The sequence below is a fragment of the Bombus fervidus genome, chromosome 2 (assembly GCF_041682495.2).
Source record: "Bombus fervidus isolate BK054 chromosome 2, iyBomFerv1, whole genome shotgun sequence".
Classification (NCBI taxonomy): domain Eukaryota; kingdom Metazoa; phylum Arthropoda; class Insecta; order Hymenoptera; family Apidae; genus Bombus; species Bombus fervidus.
The window spans coordinates 5,087,765-5,107,181 of NC_091518.1; the positions used below are offsets into that span (position 1 = coordinate 5,087,765).

The 19,417-nt window shown below is 32.9% G+C and overlaps 2 protein-coding genes and 1 long non-coding RNA gene across 3 annotated transcripts; 2 read left to right on the forward strand and 1 right to left on the reverse strand.

The window, feature by feature from the left end:
• The first annotated feature begins 35 nt into the window (after window positions 1–35).
• LOC139998114 (nurim homolog) lies at window positions 36–1,153 on the forward strand. The gene is made up of 3 exons (XM_072022428.1): window positions 36–331; window positions 451–931; window positions 1,013–1,153. Exons 1-3 carry the CDS (start codon window positions 196–198, stop codon window positions 1,134–1,136), a joined length of 741 nt encoding a protein of 246 aa, XP_071878529.1. The 5' UTR covers window positions 36–195; the 3' UTR covers window positions 1,137–1,153.
• Window positions 755–19,397, reverse strand: Dhc16f (Dynein heavy chain at 16F). Its single transcript, XM_072022437.1, has 62 exons — window positions 18,806–19,397; window positions 18,630–18,714; window positions 18,443–18,557; window positions 18,164–18,353; window positions 17,946–18,087; window positions 17,617–17,856; window positions 17,246–17,402; window positions 17,052–17,154; window positions 16,765–16,948; window positions 16,541–16,710; window positions 16,055–16,456; window positions 15,754–15,985; window positions 15,530–15,679; window positions 15,333–15,461; window positions 14,558–15,238; window positions 14,340–14,486; window positions 14,101–14,277; window positions 13,700–14,008; window positions 13,434–13,544; window positions 13,218–13,354; window positions 12,944–13,134; window positions 12,747–12,862; window positions 12,506–12,651; window positions 12,304–12,449; window positions 12,091–12,223; window positions 11,791–12,007; window positions 11,583–11,717; window positions 11,265–11,450; window positions 10,984–11,185; window positions 10,720–10,901; window positions 10,429–10,652; window positions 10,131–10,339; window positions 9,789–10,044; window positions 9,502–9,693; window positions 9,200–9,424; window positions 8,859–9,114; window positions 8,595–8,785; window positions 8,330–8,502; window positions 8,033–8,216; window positions 7,726–7,897; window positions 7,482–7,643; window positions 7,179–7,355; window positions 6,902–7,098; window positions 6,597–6,842; window positions 6,265–6,502; window positions 5,884–6,186; window positions 5,617–5,802; window positions 5,339–5,511; window positions 4,875–5,235; window positions 4,564–4,797; window positions 4,345–4,485; window positions 4,084–4,274; window positions 3,558–4,003; window positions 3,269–3,469; window positions 3,089–3,187; window positions 2,859–3,001; window positions 2,607–2,777; window positions 2,359–2,538; window positions 2,121–2,216; window positions 1,863–2,063; window positions 1,660–1,777; window positions 755–1,575 (listed from the first exon to the last, which is right to left on the reverse strand). Exons 1-62 carry the CDS (start codon window positions 18,964–18,966, stop codon window positions 1,346–1,348), a joined length of 12,252 nt encoding a protein of 4,083 aa, XP_071878538.1. The 5' UTR covers window positions 18,967–19,397; the 3' UTR covers window positions 755–1,345.
• Window positions 1,627–2,101, forward strand: LOC139998121 (uncharacterized). The gene is made up of 2 exons (XR_011803184.1): window positions 1,627–1,752; window positions 1,874–2,101. It is a non-coding gene; the product is annotated as an uncharacterized lncRNA (long non-coding RNA).
• Window positions 19,398–19,417: the final 20 nt, after the last annotated feature.

Genomic DNA, 19,417 nt, shown 5'->3' on the forward strand with positions numbered 1-19,417 from the left:
AAAGATTCGTATCTAGTTTTTATAAATTTAATGATAATTATAAATTCTTTACAACTCTGTATATTTGTAAACAAGTGCAAATTTTGATCAAGATATTATTGTCAGATTATATTCGTGTGCAATTGTTAAGTTTATAATGATTAGAATGTAAAATAATTATACATTATCTTAAGTAATTATTAGTTATTTATAAAAATGTTTGTAAAATGTATTAGTGTTGTTGTTTGTACTATTTGTTTTTTATACACCTTTTATATTTTATGTAATTTGACATATTTTTTATCGAATGTGTCGAATAAAGATAAAGAAACGATTACTTCGTCAGAAAAAGGTAAATAATAACAACAACAAGAATTAGTAATATTTTAATTTTGTTAATTGAACAAACAATAGGGTACATAACAATTTATGTTTGCAATTCATATTTTGTTTTACAAAATTATGTTACAGATGAAGATACAGAGTCTGTATTATGGTTGCTAATAATAAACATGTCTCTATTAAGTATTTTTATGTTCCAACATTCACTTATGGCAAGTGATGTTGTGAAACATTTATTTTGCAAATTACATATGGATTATATGGAAAGAAGTATTTATAATGTTACTAGTGCTATGACTCTTCATTTATTATTTAATAAATGGCAAACTATTTCATCTATTGCATTATGGAATGTTAATATCTCTTTTAATAATATTTTGTGGTTTACAATTACTGCTTTACATGTATTGGCTTGGTCAATAATTTATAGTGGATGTTTGATGATGGATATATCTGAATTAGTTGGAATAAAACAAGTATATTATAAGTTTTCATTTAGACCAAGTCCTATGCTAATGAAGTCAAAAGAATTGTTACGTTATTACTCACACATGAGACATCCAAGTTTTACAGGATTTCTTATTATTTTATGGGTATATCCTCATATGACGTAAGGCATATTCAAGATATCAATATTATAGTACTCAAACTGTTCGTAATAAATAAATAACTGGTTTTTAATATTCTATAGATTAGACCGATTATTATTGGCTTTGATACTCTCAATTTATATGACCTTAATGTGGACTATTGACAAGGAAGATTACAATTATCATGCTAATCTTGTGAAGAGAAAACAAAGAGAATTATTCTGATTTTCACTTATACATACTAGTTTGCTTTATCAACTTTTGTGTTCATTACAATTAAGTTATATATTCAGTCGTTCTAACATTAGTTTAAAAGCTTTATATTGTAAAGTATGTATATAACATAAATATAAATATATAGAATTACTTAAATTTATGTTTTTAATTATTACATCTCAATCATTAATTAGTATATCTGTTATGGCATAGGAAATTTAATTTACAATTTCAATCAAAAGAGCCGTTCCTTTTAAAATCCAGTATGATTGTTCTTTTTCAGAAGCAAGTAGAACTGCAACAACAAAATTAGTACTATGTCCAGTTGTGGATAATACACCTGCTCGAACTGCTGTTTTATACAAAGGGCAAACATATCTTGAATCATCTTTTGGTAATTCTAATACTGGATTTATATGTAAAACTGGAAGAGATGGATTCATTTCACCTAAAATAGATCATTTATTTGCCTTTCGTGTATGATATATTATTTAAAGAGTAATATTTTCTGAAATATTTTCAAACTTTTTACCTATATTTGCATCCACTAAATGCATGGATCCAAAATCCCATCTACCAGCATCAATAAATAACCCATGTATTAAAACTCCATCTTCTGGTACTTGTAAGTTTTTATATACCTGTATTACCTAAGATATGATAACAATTATCTGAATGAATCATTCTTTTGTTGTATAATATTTAATTGTGGTAAAATATTTATAATGATCAGACCTCCTTTTCAGCCTTTTTATGCTCTATTTCAATATCTTCTTGATCAAGAACAACTTTGGTAGCAATAAAATCCAACTTTAGGTGGTCTATAGGAATGTTATACTTTCTAGCACATGTTTGTAACATGCCAGTTAAAAATCCTTGTGGAAAGGATAAACCCGAAATCCAAAAAGAAATTGGCTTTATATCAATCAACCAAATCTGTAATGTATAATACTTACTAAACTAGTTATTTTTTATATTTTACAATTTTTTTACTTGAATGAAGTCAATCCTTAGTTCTAAGTTCCTTATCCAGCTTCCTAAGGTTTTTAATGATGGATAGACATTTACATTATGCCACATTTGTGGTACCTAATATGTGTAATATATAATAAATATTAATAATATAATATTAAGAAAAATTTATAAGAATAATTTAAAGATATTAATATCAATTACATCACTGAAAATATTCTTTGACAAAAATTTAATAGGTCGAAAATTATTATAAAACCTGATTATTGACAAGAGCCACAAAGACGTTTTCTAATTCCTCAGACATAACAACAAAACCTTTGATGGCACGTTGTAAATTTTCTATTGATATATGTATCTTCTTTAGAAGTATATTATACCTATCAACCTCGTGAACAAGAACAGTACTTAAGGATGGAAGTCTTCCCATTGAATCTCTCTGTAATAATTTTATAATGACATCTGCTTTATAATTAATAGTAGTATAAAGTGAACATTGTCGATTACTTTCAAGTGTTCTGGGTTACATTTTGTAATATCTATTTGCAATTGAATTTTATCCTTTATCATGTCAGCAATTTCATATGCTACATCTGAACTAGATTTATCTTGATCCGTGATAGATTCTTGTGGTTGTACTTCCAAAATGGTATTTAGTACAAATTGTGCTTCTTTTAACTAATATAATTATACAAATATTTTAATTTATCACAAGGATGTAAAGTCTTTCCTGTTCCTAACTTGACTGTCTTTGATTACCTGATAAGCAATATTTGCATTTTCATGCATTCCAAAAATTTCTGGATCGTCAATTATAGGAAAAGTTTCTACAAAGTCTTGATACTCTTGTAGGGTATTGTAAACAGGACAATAATACTTTCCAGATGGCGAATAGACATAATCTGTGATTATTTATAATAATAATATATATTAATAGTTATAGATATTATAAGTTATTTTTAATAACAATTTGTTTTTAAGTTACTCACTGATATCCAAAGATTTAGGAGAAAAGAAAATAGCTAAGATCGTTTTCATACACCTTAAATCCCAACTGTCTGTAACCCTACCCCCATAAGTAATTTCACCTAAATTGAATATATAGTGAATGTTTAATGTATTTGATCCTTCCTAACAAAAGAAATAAATTTGAAATATGTTTTACACACCTGTAGTGTATATTAATGCATTCCAATGTATACGACCTTGGACACAAAATAATTTCAAATTTAGCAAACAACATTCTCTGTCGCTGTCGTTAAATTCATACAGAATATTCCATCCTAGGGGTCCAAATTTTTTTCGTTCCTGAATAATTGCGTGGAAAAAGCAAATTCCGAATATAATTCGGCGCCAGCTTTCGCCTAAATCTGTACACGACAAGAAGAAATCCTAAATTCATTAGAATTAAATATATATTTTGCCTTTCGGATATTAATATAAGAAATTCCTTCTTACGATGATGTTCAAAATATTCTTCATCCAATTCATGTAATGCTCTCTTGATATTGGCCTTCAGTCCTTTTGGCGGCTCATTTGTAACTTTTACGGAATTTTGAAGAACGGAAACTGGAAAAGCAGCACTCGGCATCGAACTCAGAAATAATCGAAAGTCATTATGAATTATTCCCTCTGGTTCTTCAGCAATCTCCAATATAAGTTGCTCCATGTTGATCATCCACGATACAGCTAAATGACAATTCTGTAAAAACACCCATCTACCTTCGATGGTACCTGCTCGTAGATGTCCTTCTGCAATAGGACCTTGGCCTTGACCTAAAGAAATGGAATCACATCTGTCGGAAAAACCCATATCATGTGCGAATTTTTGAAAAGCACTGAAGGGATCTGATCCAGTTGTAAGTATGAAGATCAATGGTATTTTATTTGACGTATCTGCAAATCTGAAAATTTTCGATAAAAAATTCAGTCTATATAATTACGAAGTAATGCGATGTGGAACATACAACTTCTTTATACGTACAGAAGTTGCAATGTTGCCATAGGTGATTCTACAAATTTTGACCCTAAATTGTTCGATACGTAAGCTGTGATTGCAAAAATTAATACTTCCTCCTTCAATGATTTTATCAACATTAATTTTTCAATGTCGGTTAATATCTCATTCCAATTTTTCATAGCGATTGTTTGATTGGTAGGGATTATATTAATTTCCTACAAAAAGAAGGAGTAAAGCTATATTCATAATGGAAATAAAAATCAGAATGTAAAAATGATGTATTACCTCCTTAAAATATCCAAGAGTTAACGGAATCTTCTTAAATGCATCATTTAAAACATCTTTAAATTTTTTAAACGTATTAGCTAAATAATTAATCGAAGTCCACATTTTAGGCGTTAAAGATGGATAATTTGGAATTTCTTCCTATTTGAAACATTTACAAATCGATCGAAAAATATCATTTACGAGTTACGTAAATAAATCATGGAAGACATAACTTACCACTACAATTCGTGTTGGCCCTCGCAACATAAAATTCCATTGCGCCTGAGACACGATCTGCTCATTTATATGTACTGCAATATTGAGCATGAAACTAAATACCAACTTGTGTTTCTCAAATAGACCTCGTGAAACATTTGTGTAGATAGCTAATGTTATTTCATTCAATAAGGTCTGCAAACGCCGCTGCAAATTAGCCTCTTTTTCGGTAGTTTCAATTACCGTGTTAAATAACTAATAAAATGTCGAAGAATGTTACAATATCGAATTATATATTTGCAGACTTGAAAATATATCGTGCAATTAATTACTTGACTGAAGTACTTTAACGAAAATTGGTACATGGGATCTATGTTTGCAAGGTTTGCAACTACGAAATACAAGACTGATCCACGATTCGCAACAGATCGATATTTTTCACGCGCAACTGAGATCTTTTTCTCAGTCGCTTCACTTTCAATTAATCTCGTTGCAATAATTGCAGAAGTTTCTTTACTGTCATTTAAGGTTTCTATTAAGTCTTCATTGTCCAAAATATCATCGCCTGCACCGTATAACAATGTCAATATTCTGTCTTCGATACTTTGCAATTGACCTTTGTCCGCGTTGATTTTTATTATTAAATCATTCCTCATTGTTTCCAAATCTGGTCTTTCGAGACGTACCACATCTCTGCGTAAAGTTTAACGAGATAGGGGATTTTGAGGTTGAATATACGTGTTACGTAATTAAATATGTGTTACTAGATTAATACTACTAAAAACAATGTACATACGCGAGTATCTGTTCTTCGAGGCCTGCCATAGTTACGGTAAAGTTAACTATTGTTACTTTAATACAGATCTCTGGTAAATAATGAGGATTCGCAATTTTCGTCGTAATGTATAATTTGAAATTACTGTCATACTCGACGTCTATATCGCCAAATCGTATCAATGTCCTACCACCCTATATAATCGTATCAAATGATATTAATATAATTGTTATCTCGTATAACTTAAACCATTTAAAAATAGCTGAATTATTTTAAAGTAGATAATGTATCGTATTTACTAAAATAAATATTTGTTTAAGTAGAATAGGTTCCAAACTTGGGTCCAATACTTCTCCTACTTCTTGAATTAATACAGGAGTTCCAAGCCTTATGGACGCTTCTAGTATCCTCATTAAATTTATATCCGTTAGCTTGCATATTTTTAAATTGTTTTCTTGTTCCATATTCCGTATCCACCTATTTGCCTTAATGCAAATAGAATATTGCTAGGAAACGATATTAGATTCGAATAACTTAAAACATATTAGAAAAGTTGCTGCAATTACTTGCTCTTGGGGATCAATCATTAAAGGCCAACGACTAGCTTGCGTTACAAAAATCGCATTTTCTGTGCTAACTTTGTCTCGTGGTAAACCATACGTATTCCAGAGACGAATTTCATAAGCATCAACTAATATTGCAATGAGACTATAGTTCTCTGTAGTTTTAATATCGTACTCTTTGCAACTGGATAACCAAGTTTGTATTAATTCCTCTCTGTACTCATTTGTAAAAGCACCCAGGTAAGCAAGCGCTCCAGCAGCTACCAATGTATCGCCAGTCAAGTTGACAATTTGCTTGTCAAAACCCTGAATATTTACAACATGAAAAGAAAATTGATAATAATTCATCATGTCATGTTTTCTGAATTCAACTTTTTATCGTACGCGCGTTAATTCTTCCCATCGAACTCGTTCATCCACTAACGCAGATGTCAATCGTCCAGATCTATTCAATCTTGTTTCCGCTAATTCCATTTCAGCTTCTAATTTGTTTAAATTTTCTATCGCCGAATCGTATTGTTTCTGCAACTCCTTGATCTTATTCTCCACCGTAACGAGTTCTTGCTGTTTCAAAGCAAGAACTTCTTCTATCTCTCGCAATTCTTCTTCAGCTTTGTGCAATCTGTGTAATTAATCATTATTACAGTTCCTCGTGTCCTATGCGTTATGAGAATTATCTATTTTGTTTTCTTAAGAACTATGAAGAAATAATCTACCTTTGTCGCTTTGGTTCGACCACCCTATAGATTTTAGCATATCCATCCATTGCTCTCACCCAGATGCACATCGATCTACACGCTTTACTTTGTCTAGCCACTAAATCTGGTCGAAATTCTGGATGTTGAACATATTCTTGTAACTTTTCTAAAAGTTTATCGCTTATGTCGTCCTTAGGATAAGCCATTAAGCGATCAAGAAAATGTATATCACCCAAGACTAATTTTGCGGTTGGCCAATCTGTCCTGAGATAAAAATGTAACGTAACTAGTAGTATTACTTTCATACATCCTATGAAACTCACTTTTCACCCAACAGTAAATTTACTGCTTCCATGACAAAACGCACTAGGTGAGGTGGTTTATGAAATACGCGAATTTCATTAATATCACTTTTATTTAAAGCTTCTAATGCTTTCTGAGCTTCCAGTAAAGCCGGCATTGCTGCTTCCAAGTCTTGCCTAGCATCAGCTTCTAAAGCCGCCGTTTCTTCGGCTTTCGCCTGAGAAAAATAAAATTATATACTCGATAAATAAGATCATCTATTCGTTAAATTTTCTTTTCTTCATTTGTTACTCGTACTTTTGCTACTTCTTCTTCAGCCATTACGACATACTTCACTTTGTCACATTCGACTTGCTGCTTCGCAAGGATTCTCACGAGGCTCGATACTTCGTCGGTACTTGCTTTGAGCTTTGGGGCAAGAATTATTAATTGTTCCTTCATTACGCCAACCATCTCATTGGTTTCTCGCAATTTCTATCCAAGTAATTGTATTAATCAATTTAATATCCACTTAATTGTATTATAAATGTTAGTGAAGTTACATTCTTTCAAAGAAAGCATTTTAACATTCGAAGGAATGTGGGATTATATAGTATTTACGTTGAGTCCATTGGCAATTTTACTTTTCAGCAACTCTATTTCTTTCTTCTTCCTTTCTAAAGTTGTTTGAAATAGCTTTAAAAGTTCTAAATAACTGCTCGGTGTGGTATAGTATCTTCGACGCATTTCTATGAAGAATCGAGCTGTTACTTCTTCTACGCTCTATAATTTTACATGATTTTCTTTCAAACCTCATACTTTCCAATGCTATTTTATGGTGAATCTACTATAATGCAAACGATACCTCATGGATCAAGACGCACATGATACTAAGGTTAGTAAGCTTTCCCGAATCCTTTGGAACGATTGTGACTAATGAACTTTCTGCTACCGATAAAAGGGCATCATCCGGCCACTTCGTAAACCAATCAATGGTGCAACAATTTACCAATGAAGGAAACATACGACAGCGATGTCTATGAAGATAATAAAATATAATCTATATGATAAAAGATAATAAAATATAATCAATGGCTTCAGTAATAAGTAAAGGAGAGAGAGGTCAGTTATCATATACATACAAAGAATAATTGATATTTTAAAGAACAGACCTAAAAGAGTCGCCTATAGGACTCATACAGATCATTAAGTGAAGTTGATTTCTAACTCTCCCAATGAAATATTGATAAATTGCGTCTCTGTTTCCTTCGTGAATCCCTGCTTGTTTCGCCGCAGGCCTGGTAGCTATGATAACTTTCTCAAGTTCATCTGCTTCGTACAAGTTTGGTACTTCGCCTGAAAAGAATGTCTGTCGATGGTTATTACAGATTAAAGTTATTCAAACAGTCGAATAACTTTTTTGACGGTAATATTATTTGGAAAACGCATCAGAACTGTATTAAAGCTACCTGTATTAAGTGTATTATTGATGTCTTCTAAAAATTCTTCTAGCACAATCTGAGTATCGGTGAATAAAAATGTTGTATGTTTAGCCTCGGTACCTGGCTCGAAATAAAATCGGCGAAGATCTTCGTGCCATGAATTTTTATCATACGTACGCGTAACTTCTATTTGATAACATCTTAAAACATTCGACAGTTGTGGTAGTTTCTTTGATCATATTATTTCGATAAAAATAATTTGTGTTATTGAATAGTTAATGTTGGTACAAACTTATAACCATTCAAATGAGATGCCAATCTTGTCAGACTTTGCTTTCCCATTCCACCGACTCCGATCAAAAGGCCATTGCCTCTTTCAGAACGAAGAATTCTTGCAAGCCTGCAGATGTGTTCTATAGCATCCATGAAGAAAATAATTCTCATGTCTTTTCCCACAGAGAAACGATAATCTTCCAAATAATCCTGTGATATATATTTAAAAACATGATCTAGGGAAATAAAATTAGTATTAACATAAGCGGAGTATAATAATTACCTCCAAAGTTCTTCTAACTTTTGAAATTTCCGTAAGCTCTTCGTAAATTCGTTGTTCCCTTGCTGCTCCGAAGGACATGAAGTCACCAAATAATAGTATCGGTGGTTTTTCGATAATTTCTTCATCCGGAAGCCGCATCACTTCCATACCGAATGCGTTGACACATATGTTGTTTAGAAGTTTAAAGAAATAGCTCTTATCCTGAACGTTGATCAGTCGGTCATGGAAAACACGAAGACATTCGTGACAAAAAAGCCTAAAGAATACAAATATTTTTATCCTCTTCTTTTCATTACAAAATACTAACAGACGTCATGGCTGTTACAGTGTGACGATTATACCTGTACATTTCGATGGGTTGTTTAATGACCGCCGCGTCAACTTGCATGATACCTTGTATACATTTCGACAAATCCCGTAAATTAAAGATGTAGTGGCTTTTTTCTGGCGTCGGCAGAAGATCCGTTGCGATTCTTTGATAAACATCGACTGCTGCATTTACTATTCTATCGCCGATTTGTTTAACAGACTCTACAAAATCTTCCAGAAATCCGTTCATAATTGCCCTAAAAGGAATTCGTTTTATGTCGTGCGTGAAACAATTTTATATGATATAAAGAATTTACTGTTGGAAAGGGTTTACTTGAAAATCCCTTTCAGAGAAAGTTCTATAGGGGCTGGGATAAATAGCATGGCAAAATGTCTCACAAATCTCGGTGTTAATGGATTTCTACCTCCTCCAGGAGGAGCGCACGCAACAGTGAAAACAACGTCTTCTATATGCTTCCAGAACAACTTCTCTTTATCGTACATACCATGGAAATCTAGTAATTGTCTATGCAATTCGACAATTATGAATAATTTTATGTTGAAAAAAATATAATAATAAATATAATAATATAATAACATATAATAAGATAATTAAAGTACCGTAACAGCTCGATCGGTGGTTGAGACCCATATGTATCTAATTTTGGCATATTGACATCGTCGACAAATACACACACCCTTTTCCCAATGGGTGCCCCCAGCACGGTTCTTTTCCTTCTTTCCAATTTTAGTTCTAAAATCTCTTGTGTTCTGCCACTGCTTGTTTGAGCAGAGAAGATCAAATTGATCGGTACCCAAAGCTGACTATCTTCCAAATTATTTAAAACAACTTTCGTTATTACCGATTTACCAACTCCTATAAATTATTCCTTCTATTAGAATTATAAATCGTTATAAATTGTAAATCGAGAGAAAGTATAAAGGTCGTTAAATACTGCTAACCAGTATCTCCGGTAAAGAATACCGGTTTATTTATTCCGACTAATTTCTTCATTAAGTAACCAAATCGTACAGTATCGACAGTTGGTACTAGAATATCGAAAAATGGCACTTCATTGTCATATATAAATTGTGGCATAATATCCATCCAAGAATCCAATCGATGTTGTTGTACGTTTACATAAATCTCCCATAAATCTATCGACGGCAAACTGTATATCGAAACAAAACAGGAGAATAGTATGCTACTATATGTACAGAAAAAAAGAATACAAAACGCTATTTAATTTTGAGATTGTACAATGTATCTTCATCATCTTCAAATTGTTTTCTCACAAAAGCCTCGAACACGCTTCGAGAGGCGTCGTTAACGTTACCGCCAACGGCCCAAAGGTAGGCAAAGACAAATGACTGAGCTAAAAATGTTCTAATTCGCGCCTTTTCCGTAGTTCTTTCTATCGCATCTGGTTCGTTTAAAATATATTCCAATATCGAACAAGTCATACTTGCTTTACTAATATCAACCTATTGGAACGACGATGTTCGAAAAATTATGTTTCGATTGTTGTGTAAGACAAGACAAATTGTATACCTGTAGAATTGGGCAGACACAATTTTTCCTGCAGAATATTAATCCTTCTTCGAAATATTTTTCGAAGAGTTCGATGATCTGTAATCGATGTTCGTTTTTTACGATAGCATCAGGAAGTGTGTCTAACCATGACTTCACGTAAGGCATCCACTTTAACTCTGTAGGATCGACATACACCATTCCTTAAAATATAAAAATTAAAAGTTAAAACACGTAAAGATAAAATCGGTTATTAAATAAATGATAGGATGCTGGTGTTCGAACCACAACGACTGACGGTAGCAGGCGATGCCTGGGCAAGATCCATAACTTCGAATAACATACGCATATAAGGAGTGAATTTAATTCTTTCAGAGTTAGCCAGACACAACATTTTATTATCATCTAACACGGTGTTCATATTTTCTATCCATACGGCATCAACGGGTCCATCGCACACAATCCATTGATGATCTTCCGTGGTAAACTGAACAATGAAAATGAGATTTACTAAATTTTCATAAAAGCATTCCTTTGCTTTTACTCGGGCTAGGATTCCTACTAACGGAACATGCGTGACGAACTGTAAAGCCGATTAAACCATCTTGCCATTCGTTGGTCATTATATCTACTTTTCCATATAATTCACCGATCGTAACTGCTTTCGGATTGATTAGATACACGTGAACTGGCTGATAACACGGTCCAGGTATAGCCATTTCATACAGTCGACTGTAAGTATTTGCAAGAGTCTGAAATAAAAAGCTGTTATTTAATAGTTCTTGTGTTTGTTAAAAAAGTAATATATAATATAACAAATAAAAATATCTTGAAAAAAATTATACCATTTACAATATAAAGAAGTGAACTGTTATTCGACCTACTCTCAGAACTGTCGTTTTTCCAGAGCCAGTTGGACCAACTAACATCACTCCATGTCTCACTTGCAAACATTCATGCAGTTGAGTAATTTTCTTCAAAATGCAAACTTCTGGCTGTAAACCGGCTTCTTTCATTATCTATAAAAATTATGTTATGTAGTTGGGGCTTGTTGTATGAATGTAATTAAAAATATCATTAATTATAAATTACTTCGATAGCTGTGTCCCGTAGGATACCGTATTCTTCCTCCGGAATTTCAATGCCTGGAAAGAGATCTCCTACGATACCTTCGAACAGTTCAGCGTCATCGCGTAAAAACTTCGGTATATTGCTCTCGCGCAAGGCTCTAATTAAAACAACGTCCTCTGGTTTATCAGGATTATTTCGTTTAAGACTACCTGCCATTACCAATACGCTTTTTACAGCCCTTTAGAAATGGAGAAATAATTCGATGTTCATTGACAGTAAACAACATATAGCTATTGAAATTGCAACAACATTAATAGATACCTCATTCCGAAATCATAATGATCCTGCTGGGAAAGTTGTTCGCTGCTAAGTGTATACATCAGAGTCATTTTTTGCGATAACGATTTTGACGATTCGAATCCTTCTGAATATAGCGTAACTTCAGCAATAAGTTCTACGAAAAGACACTAATTTAGTATCGTTTAAAAATATCTAGATTAACAGGAGTTTACTATATTACTAGTATAATCGTACTATAATCTGGAACCATCATAGCGAATGGTCGGAACAGTGCTTTTAAATTATCTGGTAATTCCGTACGACCAGCATACCCTGGATTCATAGTGATGAAAGTTGCGCAAGACATCACCAATTTGATCATTCTTCCTTCGAACATGAATCTAAAAGGTAAAAGGGCATTTAGATTTATTCAAGTATTATAGCTGAAACAACTTACTCGGTGGCTCTAGCAATTTTAGCATTTCTGATAGTAATTAGTTGCTGAGCTATTACGGAAAGCACTTCTATATCTATTCTATTAAATTCGTCAAAACAGCACCAGGCTCCAGAAGTTGCCAGACCAGAAAAGAATCTACCCATCATCTGTGGGACGCAATTTTCCCGTTGTAATTATCTTTAGTTGTTTCAATTTTCAAGCGACTGCCACGAAAATGAATAAGCGATAATATTTGACGTACTCTATAATCGAGTCCTTCCGAACAATTGAACACAACGCACTGAACAGCGACTGCTTTGGCTAAATCCTTCGTCGTCTCCGTTTTCCCAGTACCTGCAGGTCCTGCAGGAGCACCACCTATTGAATAATATTTGTAAATACGTATCCTCAGTTTTTTGAAAAGATAACGTACAATTCTGCTTTAATATTCATTAATACCTAAATCTAACTGAAGAGCGCCCATAAGGCACAAATAACATTTATCCGTTAGAGGAGTTATGACAAGTCTCTTTTGAGCACCGAGATATTCATACCCGTAAAGATATTTAGAGTTACTCATACGTGTTAAACAATTGTCGAGTTCTTCATCCCAATAATAACGTAATGCTTTCAGCCAATCAAAGCTTGTACTATGATATAAGTAATCGGTTGTTGGAAAATGGTTCTAACATATGGTTCTTTGAATTAAAAAATTGTTACGTTTAATTTTCACCTTGACATTACTCTATTTTCAACCAAGGTCGTAACGATGTCTCTGGCGTGCACATCTATCGTTACCAAATTAATTATAACATCGCGTATCAATCGTGGCAATTCTTTCCTTACCATTGTCGCCAATTCATTTAAATCCTATAATATAGCAAAAGGAAAGGTTGTCTCATAGAAATTTTTAATCTAAGTTTCACAGAGACACATAGGTATACTGAACTGCGAAACATTTCTGTTCGAACGCTTTCATCTTCTCAATCACATTCTCAGTAGAATCTAAGATAATGTGGATATCTCGGGTCCAGAATATTTGGCATACAGCGAGGATTATCTGGGGAAGGTAAGAAGAAAACAAGTACATAATTTTATTAATCATATTTTATTTCACGCCTTATTTTACTTTTATTTTTAGTAAGAAGTTCGCGTCGTAAAAAATATTTCGAAGCAAGACTTATTGTAAATTACTGTAGAAATAAAACATGTAACCTGAGAAGGATGCATATACAGGAATTTCTCTCGCCCTTTCTCAGCCAAATCTTTTATTCCTTCTTTCATTCTTCTCCTTAATATCGAAAACATAGCTTCCTCGACTCGACCTAGCCAATCTTCGACATTACCTCTTGCTCTCAAACCTTTTCCAAGCGGAACTTTTTCACCTTCCGGTGAGATCATAGCAACTATATCTGTCGTTAGTACTAGTTCACCGAATTCATTTTCTTTCATTGCAAATTCCAGTCTGTATATCGCATCAAAGCATTTCTGCAAATGTCTTTGTACCGCATGTGGATTCTTTGTCTACCGTACAATAGTTGGTACTTTAGTAAGCGTTTCAATGTGAAACATAATGTTGATTAATACTTTTAACTTTTCCTTTGTTTCATCGATACCTGAGCTAAAATTTCTAAAAGTTCGTCGTTAGATAAGAAGAAGAATCTTGGGAACGCTACCCGTTTCGTCTCAAGATATGCTTCCAAACATTTCATTACTTCGTCTAACATTCGGTTATTCTCCTCAAATTGTTCTAATAATCCTGGTTGTGTGCAAGCTGGCATAGCCAAAGGCGCCTAAAAATGTTCGATGTCGCAATCAAACGTTATCAATCGAATTGATGAAATTAGCGGCAAACCTTATGAGTCCGTCTCATAAGATCCTTCCAAAACCTGTCAACCTCAATAAAAAGTTTTGCTTCCATAGGTAACTGTCGCTGAATGTCCGGAGCTGAAAATATTGCTTCCAGATACAACCATTGCTGTTGCAAGTATTGCCACGCATCCTACAGCAAACATATCTCATAAATTAGCTAGATATCTGAAAATTCTATCATATTTAAAAAGATATTCGTACCAAGGTAACCGTAAATAAATCCAATTTCTCTACCCATTCTTCGACCACAGGTCGAATGGGACCGACGTGACGAGATGCGTTGATAGTTTGTAAATTAATATTACTTTCGTCCATTGCGGTCTGAATTTCTTCGAGACTACCTATGATGAAAACATCTTTTCCCTCTCTGTAGGGTACAATAATAAATTTAAGATCTTCCCATGTATCTATGACTTTCTTTAACATATTTTCTAAGTTAGCTTCGGAGCTTGCCGCGGCAGCAACTTCCATTAATTCCTGAGGTTTCAAGAAAGCACCGAGCTCTTTCATTCGAGTCCAAGTTTTCTTCTCATCGGGTTTGAAAGTATAGTTCAATATTGCCTCAATCTTCTCCCAATGTCTATCTTTTAAGTCTGGATTTCTCAAGTAACCAAGAATTGGTAACTTATTTCTTATTAATTCAACATTCTCCTTCAAGTTCGGTACAATTTTATTCGGTGGTAAGCCTCTCTCTAACTGAATTATGTGTTTCATGGTACGCATTGTAACCGCAGTGATCTCTTCGACGTCTAAGGTATCGAACTCGGCGGTATACCATTCATGAATAGCATATTCCCAAGAAGTTAAGCTTTCCCATAATAAAGTACGTAACTTCAATTCGTTCATTACTTGATCTAAACTGTCGAACCTCGTTTGTTCGAGCTTTTTGAGATGAAAAAAAAAAATAAAATATTATCAATTGTATAATGTATTCCACTACAGGAAGCTAATAAAATTTTGTAACTTGTCGCGATACCTTGAATGTTCTTTGATGAGCACGGTATTCTTCCGCTTTAGTTGCACAAGCTGCTAGTCGTTTATCAAGTTCTTTCAAAGTATTCAAACAGGCGTCAACGTCGCTTTCATAATCCAACAGCCAAGGTTGCTGTAAAAGCGATAAAATAGATAATAGTAAAACAGAGATTGTGAAAGATATGTTTGGTCAGATCGTACCATTATTTCATCGTGAATTTCTGATATTTCTTCGTTCAATGCTGTGATATCCTTCTGAAGTTGAGCATCGAATTTGTTTATTAGCTTTGGCCTCTCTTCTAATCTATTTTCTACGACTAATCGCAAGCTAGTAAAATGACTTCCAATACCCTGTTTTCGCAAATACAAAGTTTTTGTTAATGTTACATATCTGTAAGAGGATTGTAAAATCATTTGGTCGTTACCAAATAATTTGCCATATCCATCGACGGTATAGGAAAAGCAAATTCTTCCATTGTATCGTACAGCTCTTTCACGTAATCCAACTGAGATTCCATGTCATCTACATTTTGTTGAGCTTGGTCTACAAATTTTATGTATGCAACATATTCTTCAGTCGTCACAGGAACTGTTTCCAGGTAATTGGTGGCGTCAATCGCTTGCGTTAATAAAGCGTCAACTCGACTTTTTCCTAGTCTAATAGCGTGTGTTAGAACCAATACTATACACTGTACAATGACGTAAAAATATTTTCTTTACATTTACCCAGGCATAACAGCTTCAATAACACTTAATTTCCCTCTGGGAGCAGTTTCAGCAGCGCCTTTAAATCGTTCAAGTTGAATGAAAAAGAGACCGAATGGCTGAAAATCGACTACTGTATTGATCAGATCTACTTCTTTCTTATAACGAATGCTCCATTCTCGAAATAATTTAACATCTCGATTGTCTCGGATAATATCTTCGTCAAACGTCATGTCTTCGTAATAAAACTGTTTGATCTGATTGAATCGTTGGCAATAACGTTTTATCGCGGCTAAATTCTTCTCAAAAATTTCCTTCAATTCCGTCTTAAAAGCTAGTGTAATCGGATCTTGTTCCAAGACTTTCTGAACTTCTGGAGGGTAACCGCAAATACGTTCTTCTATCTTATGATTGATCATGGGCCTCGAATAAATGTACGAAATATAAAACCTTACGATTTGAAAAAACTATTTCATAAATTAGTTCTATAAAAGCTAGCGTTTGTACCTCGTGAAAGAATGGAAGAAGGGATCGGACAGCAAAGGTTTAATAGCATATAAGTTCTCCTCCCACATAGCTTGTATAGTTCTTATTACGAAAAGGAAAATACTTTCGGATGGATCCATTATAATTTCTGAAGTTGGTAAAATAAGCAAATCCACGACCCAATATGGCAACTAAAAAACAGTAAGTACTTACATACTACTTTTAATAACAATCATGTTTTATACCTGAATACGATGCGATGGTGGGCGATTTTCTTTCAACGGAAGATCAATTATATCGTTATCTATTGATTCATCATTCGGTAAAAACTCCGTATAAATCTTTAAGAGTTGTATAAATTCTCGATAAGTATTTAATAAAAGATCGTACATCATATTTGTTTGCATATAATCAACCAAATGAATGAAGCTGAATAATAAAATAGTTTTTCATCGCCAAAATTTATTTTCCATATGTACGAAGGATAAAATATTCATGAAAACTTTAATATCATTTTTAAACAATGGCTTACCAAGACAACCTGTAACACTTTTCTCTCTTTCGTGCTTGTTCGATGTAACTCATTTTAAGAATACCATCTTTCGGCATTTTGAATTTCGCAACGCCGAATTCACCTGTTACGGCGGCAAATTATATGAGATTAGAAAATACATTCTAAGTTGGGAGAAAATATAAAACATCTACATGCCCCTTCCAAAATACTACCAAGTTTTCCATATGCAGTTTGCTCTATTGTTATATTGGAATCATCGGGAGTATATCCAGCCTTTAATAAAGCACCGAGGCAAGCATTATTTACAATATCTATTGCTAATCTTCTAAACTCATCTAACTTATTTCTAAGCAGTTCTAGTTTTGTAAACTGTAAATAAATATTTGGAAGATTATATGATATTTATTACAGATACACGCATACGTATACATATATCAGGATGGCTTTTGTTTTCGATATTAACGTTTTCCATCTATATAAAATCTTATCTGTTCAAAATAATCAGTCATCTATACCTAATACCATCCTAGTGTATATGATATTTTTTTTAAAGAAATCTTTTTTTAAAACAGCCGATACATACCTGTTTTTCTACAAAATAAAAAAGTAACATCTTCTCAAGAATAGAGTTGTCAAAGAAACTCGAATCAAGGAAAATCGAGCACATTGATTTAATTTCTAACAGTGCCTTACTAAGAATCGAATCCGATACAAACAAATTTTCTTTTAAATAATTCTTTGCCATAACGAATTTCTTATAACTAACTGACTTTTTCCAAACGTACAAAGCTTTCCACATTCGAAACATAATGAATGTCCTTATCTAGAAATATAAATCGTAAAAATATCGAAAAATGAGAAAAACGTTCGGTTATAGAATAAATAAAAAAGATTCAGAAAACAAATGCATACTTTCAATAATTTTAAGTAAAAAATGTATTCTCTTTCCCAATGTTCGATAGGAGTAAAACTCATTTCGTCTGGACTATACTGAGTTACACCACTGGCACTGATGGTCATATAAGTTTTACCTACATCCTTATACTGAACAACCCTAAAATATATTATTGGGAATTATCCATGCGTTTTTGAAAGTTTTCCGTGACCAGAAACACAAAAGAACTATTCACTTTAAAGCGTAAGGCGTAAAATATTTCGAAGATCGATCCACAGCGTAAATCATATAAAAAAATCCTACTTTGGGATCCTCTCGTAATTGTCGAATTAACTCTAACTGATCAATAAACCTAGGAGCATCAAAATCTGTTTCCTTTTTATATTTTTGAAAAGCCCACGAAATTGTTTCCCTTGATTCAACACCTATTTCGCAAAAAATGACCAATTAATAGAAATATTCGTTGAAAATAAAGTTAGGAGACAAGCTATAAAATTTGTAATGCAACTTATGCCTGTATCCGATATAACGTCCTTTGTTAGTATCTTCTTCTCTTCTACTTTTGTTAATGAAATACGTGGTTTATGGATCTGTTTCCTAATTTTTTCTTGTTGGGCGCTAAAACCAGTCTACAGAAATATTGTTCATAAATATCTACGAATAACGATTAATTAAATATAAAAACTTATATAAATCCTTACCAACGGTTCTCGAATTTCCGGTTTGTACTCGATCTTTTCGAGCAACTTCTTATGTGGTATAAAAAACGGAATTTCATCTTTCCTTCTGTATCAAAATTTCCACAAAATATATCTTATTATATAGAGTAACAAATTTTCATACAATTTCAGTTGAATTTCAATATAATACTCATTACGTTTTGTAACTACGTGGAGGTTGCCGACACAATTTAAAAGGTAACTTATTCGCAGAAGACTGAAACACGGTAAATAATCCAGAATTCTTCTCCGATTCTTTAAATGAGGAAATATCTGGCATATTTTCTTCACTTGATTTATGTTTATCGTTTCTATCCATTTTTTTACTCGCTAGCAAATATCATAGTTAAAACGTTTGACTTCTCATCGTTCATGTATCGATTAAACAAAGAAAACTAAATAAGAGAAAATTTCCAACTCCCTCTATTTTCACGTTTATGTTGCAATCGTATATATTTTCGCAATAATGGTATCATAACTTATCAATACTAGGAAACATTAGCTTTATTGACTGTTACATTTATCGTATATAGTAGAGCTTAAGTATAAATTAACTATCAATTATTTATTAAATATACAAATCTAACAAAGCTTTAATTATGTTTCTTCTTAATATAGATGTCATTGAAGTTACTTTTATTACTTCTTAAAAGACAATATTAATTACTTCCGTTAAGATGTAATAAAAAAGTATATTAAGTTTTAATTAATGGATGATTCATACTATGTAACATGTTCTCGTTAATTTAACGTCATGGAAAAGAATCGTT

Coding starts and splice junctions, on each gene's coding strand:
- LOC139998114 (XM_072022428.1), top strand. CDS start 196: ATGTTTGTAAAATGTATTAGTGTTGTTGTTTGTACTATTTGTTTTTTA. Junction 332..450: donor GATTACTTCGTCAGAAAAAG/GTAAATAATAAC, acceptor ATTATGTTACAG/ATGAAGATACAGAGTCTGTA. Junction 932..1,012: donor TGGGTATATCCTCATATGAC/GTAAGGCATATT, acceptor AATATTCTATAG/ATTAGACCGATTATTATTGG.
- Dhc16f (XM_072022437.1), bottom strand. CDS start 18,966: ATGGATAGAAACGATAAACATAAATCAAGTGAAGAAAATATGCCAGAT. Junction 12,450..12,505: donor AAAATTGCTAGAGCCACCGA/GTAAGTTGTTTC, acceptor TTTACCTTTTAG/ATTCATGTTCGAAGGAAGAA. Junction 5,512..5,616: donor TTAAACAAATATTTATTTTA/GTAAATACGATA, acceptor ACGATTATATAG/GGTGGTAGGACATTGATACG.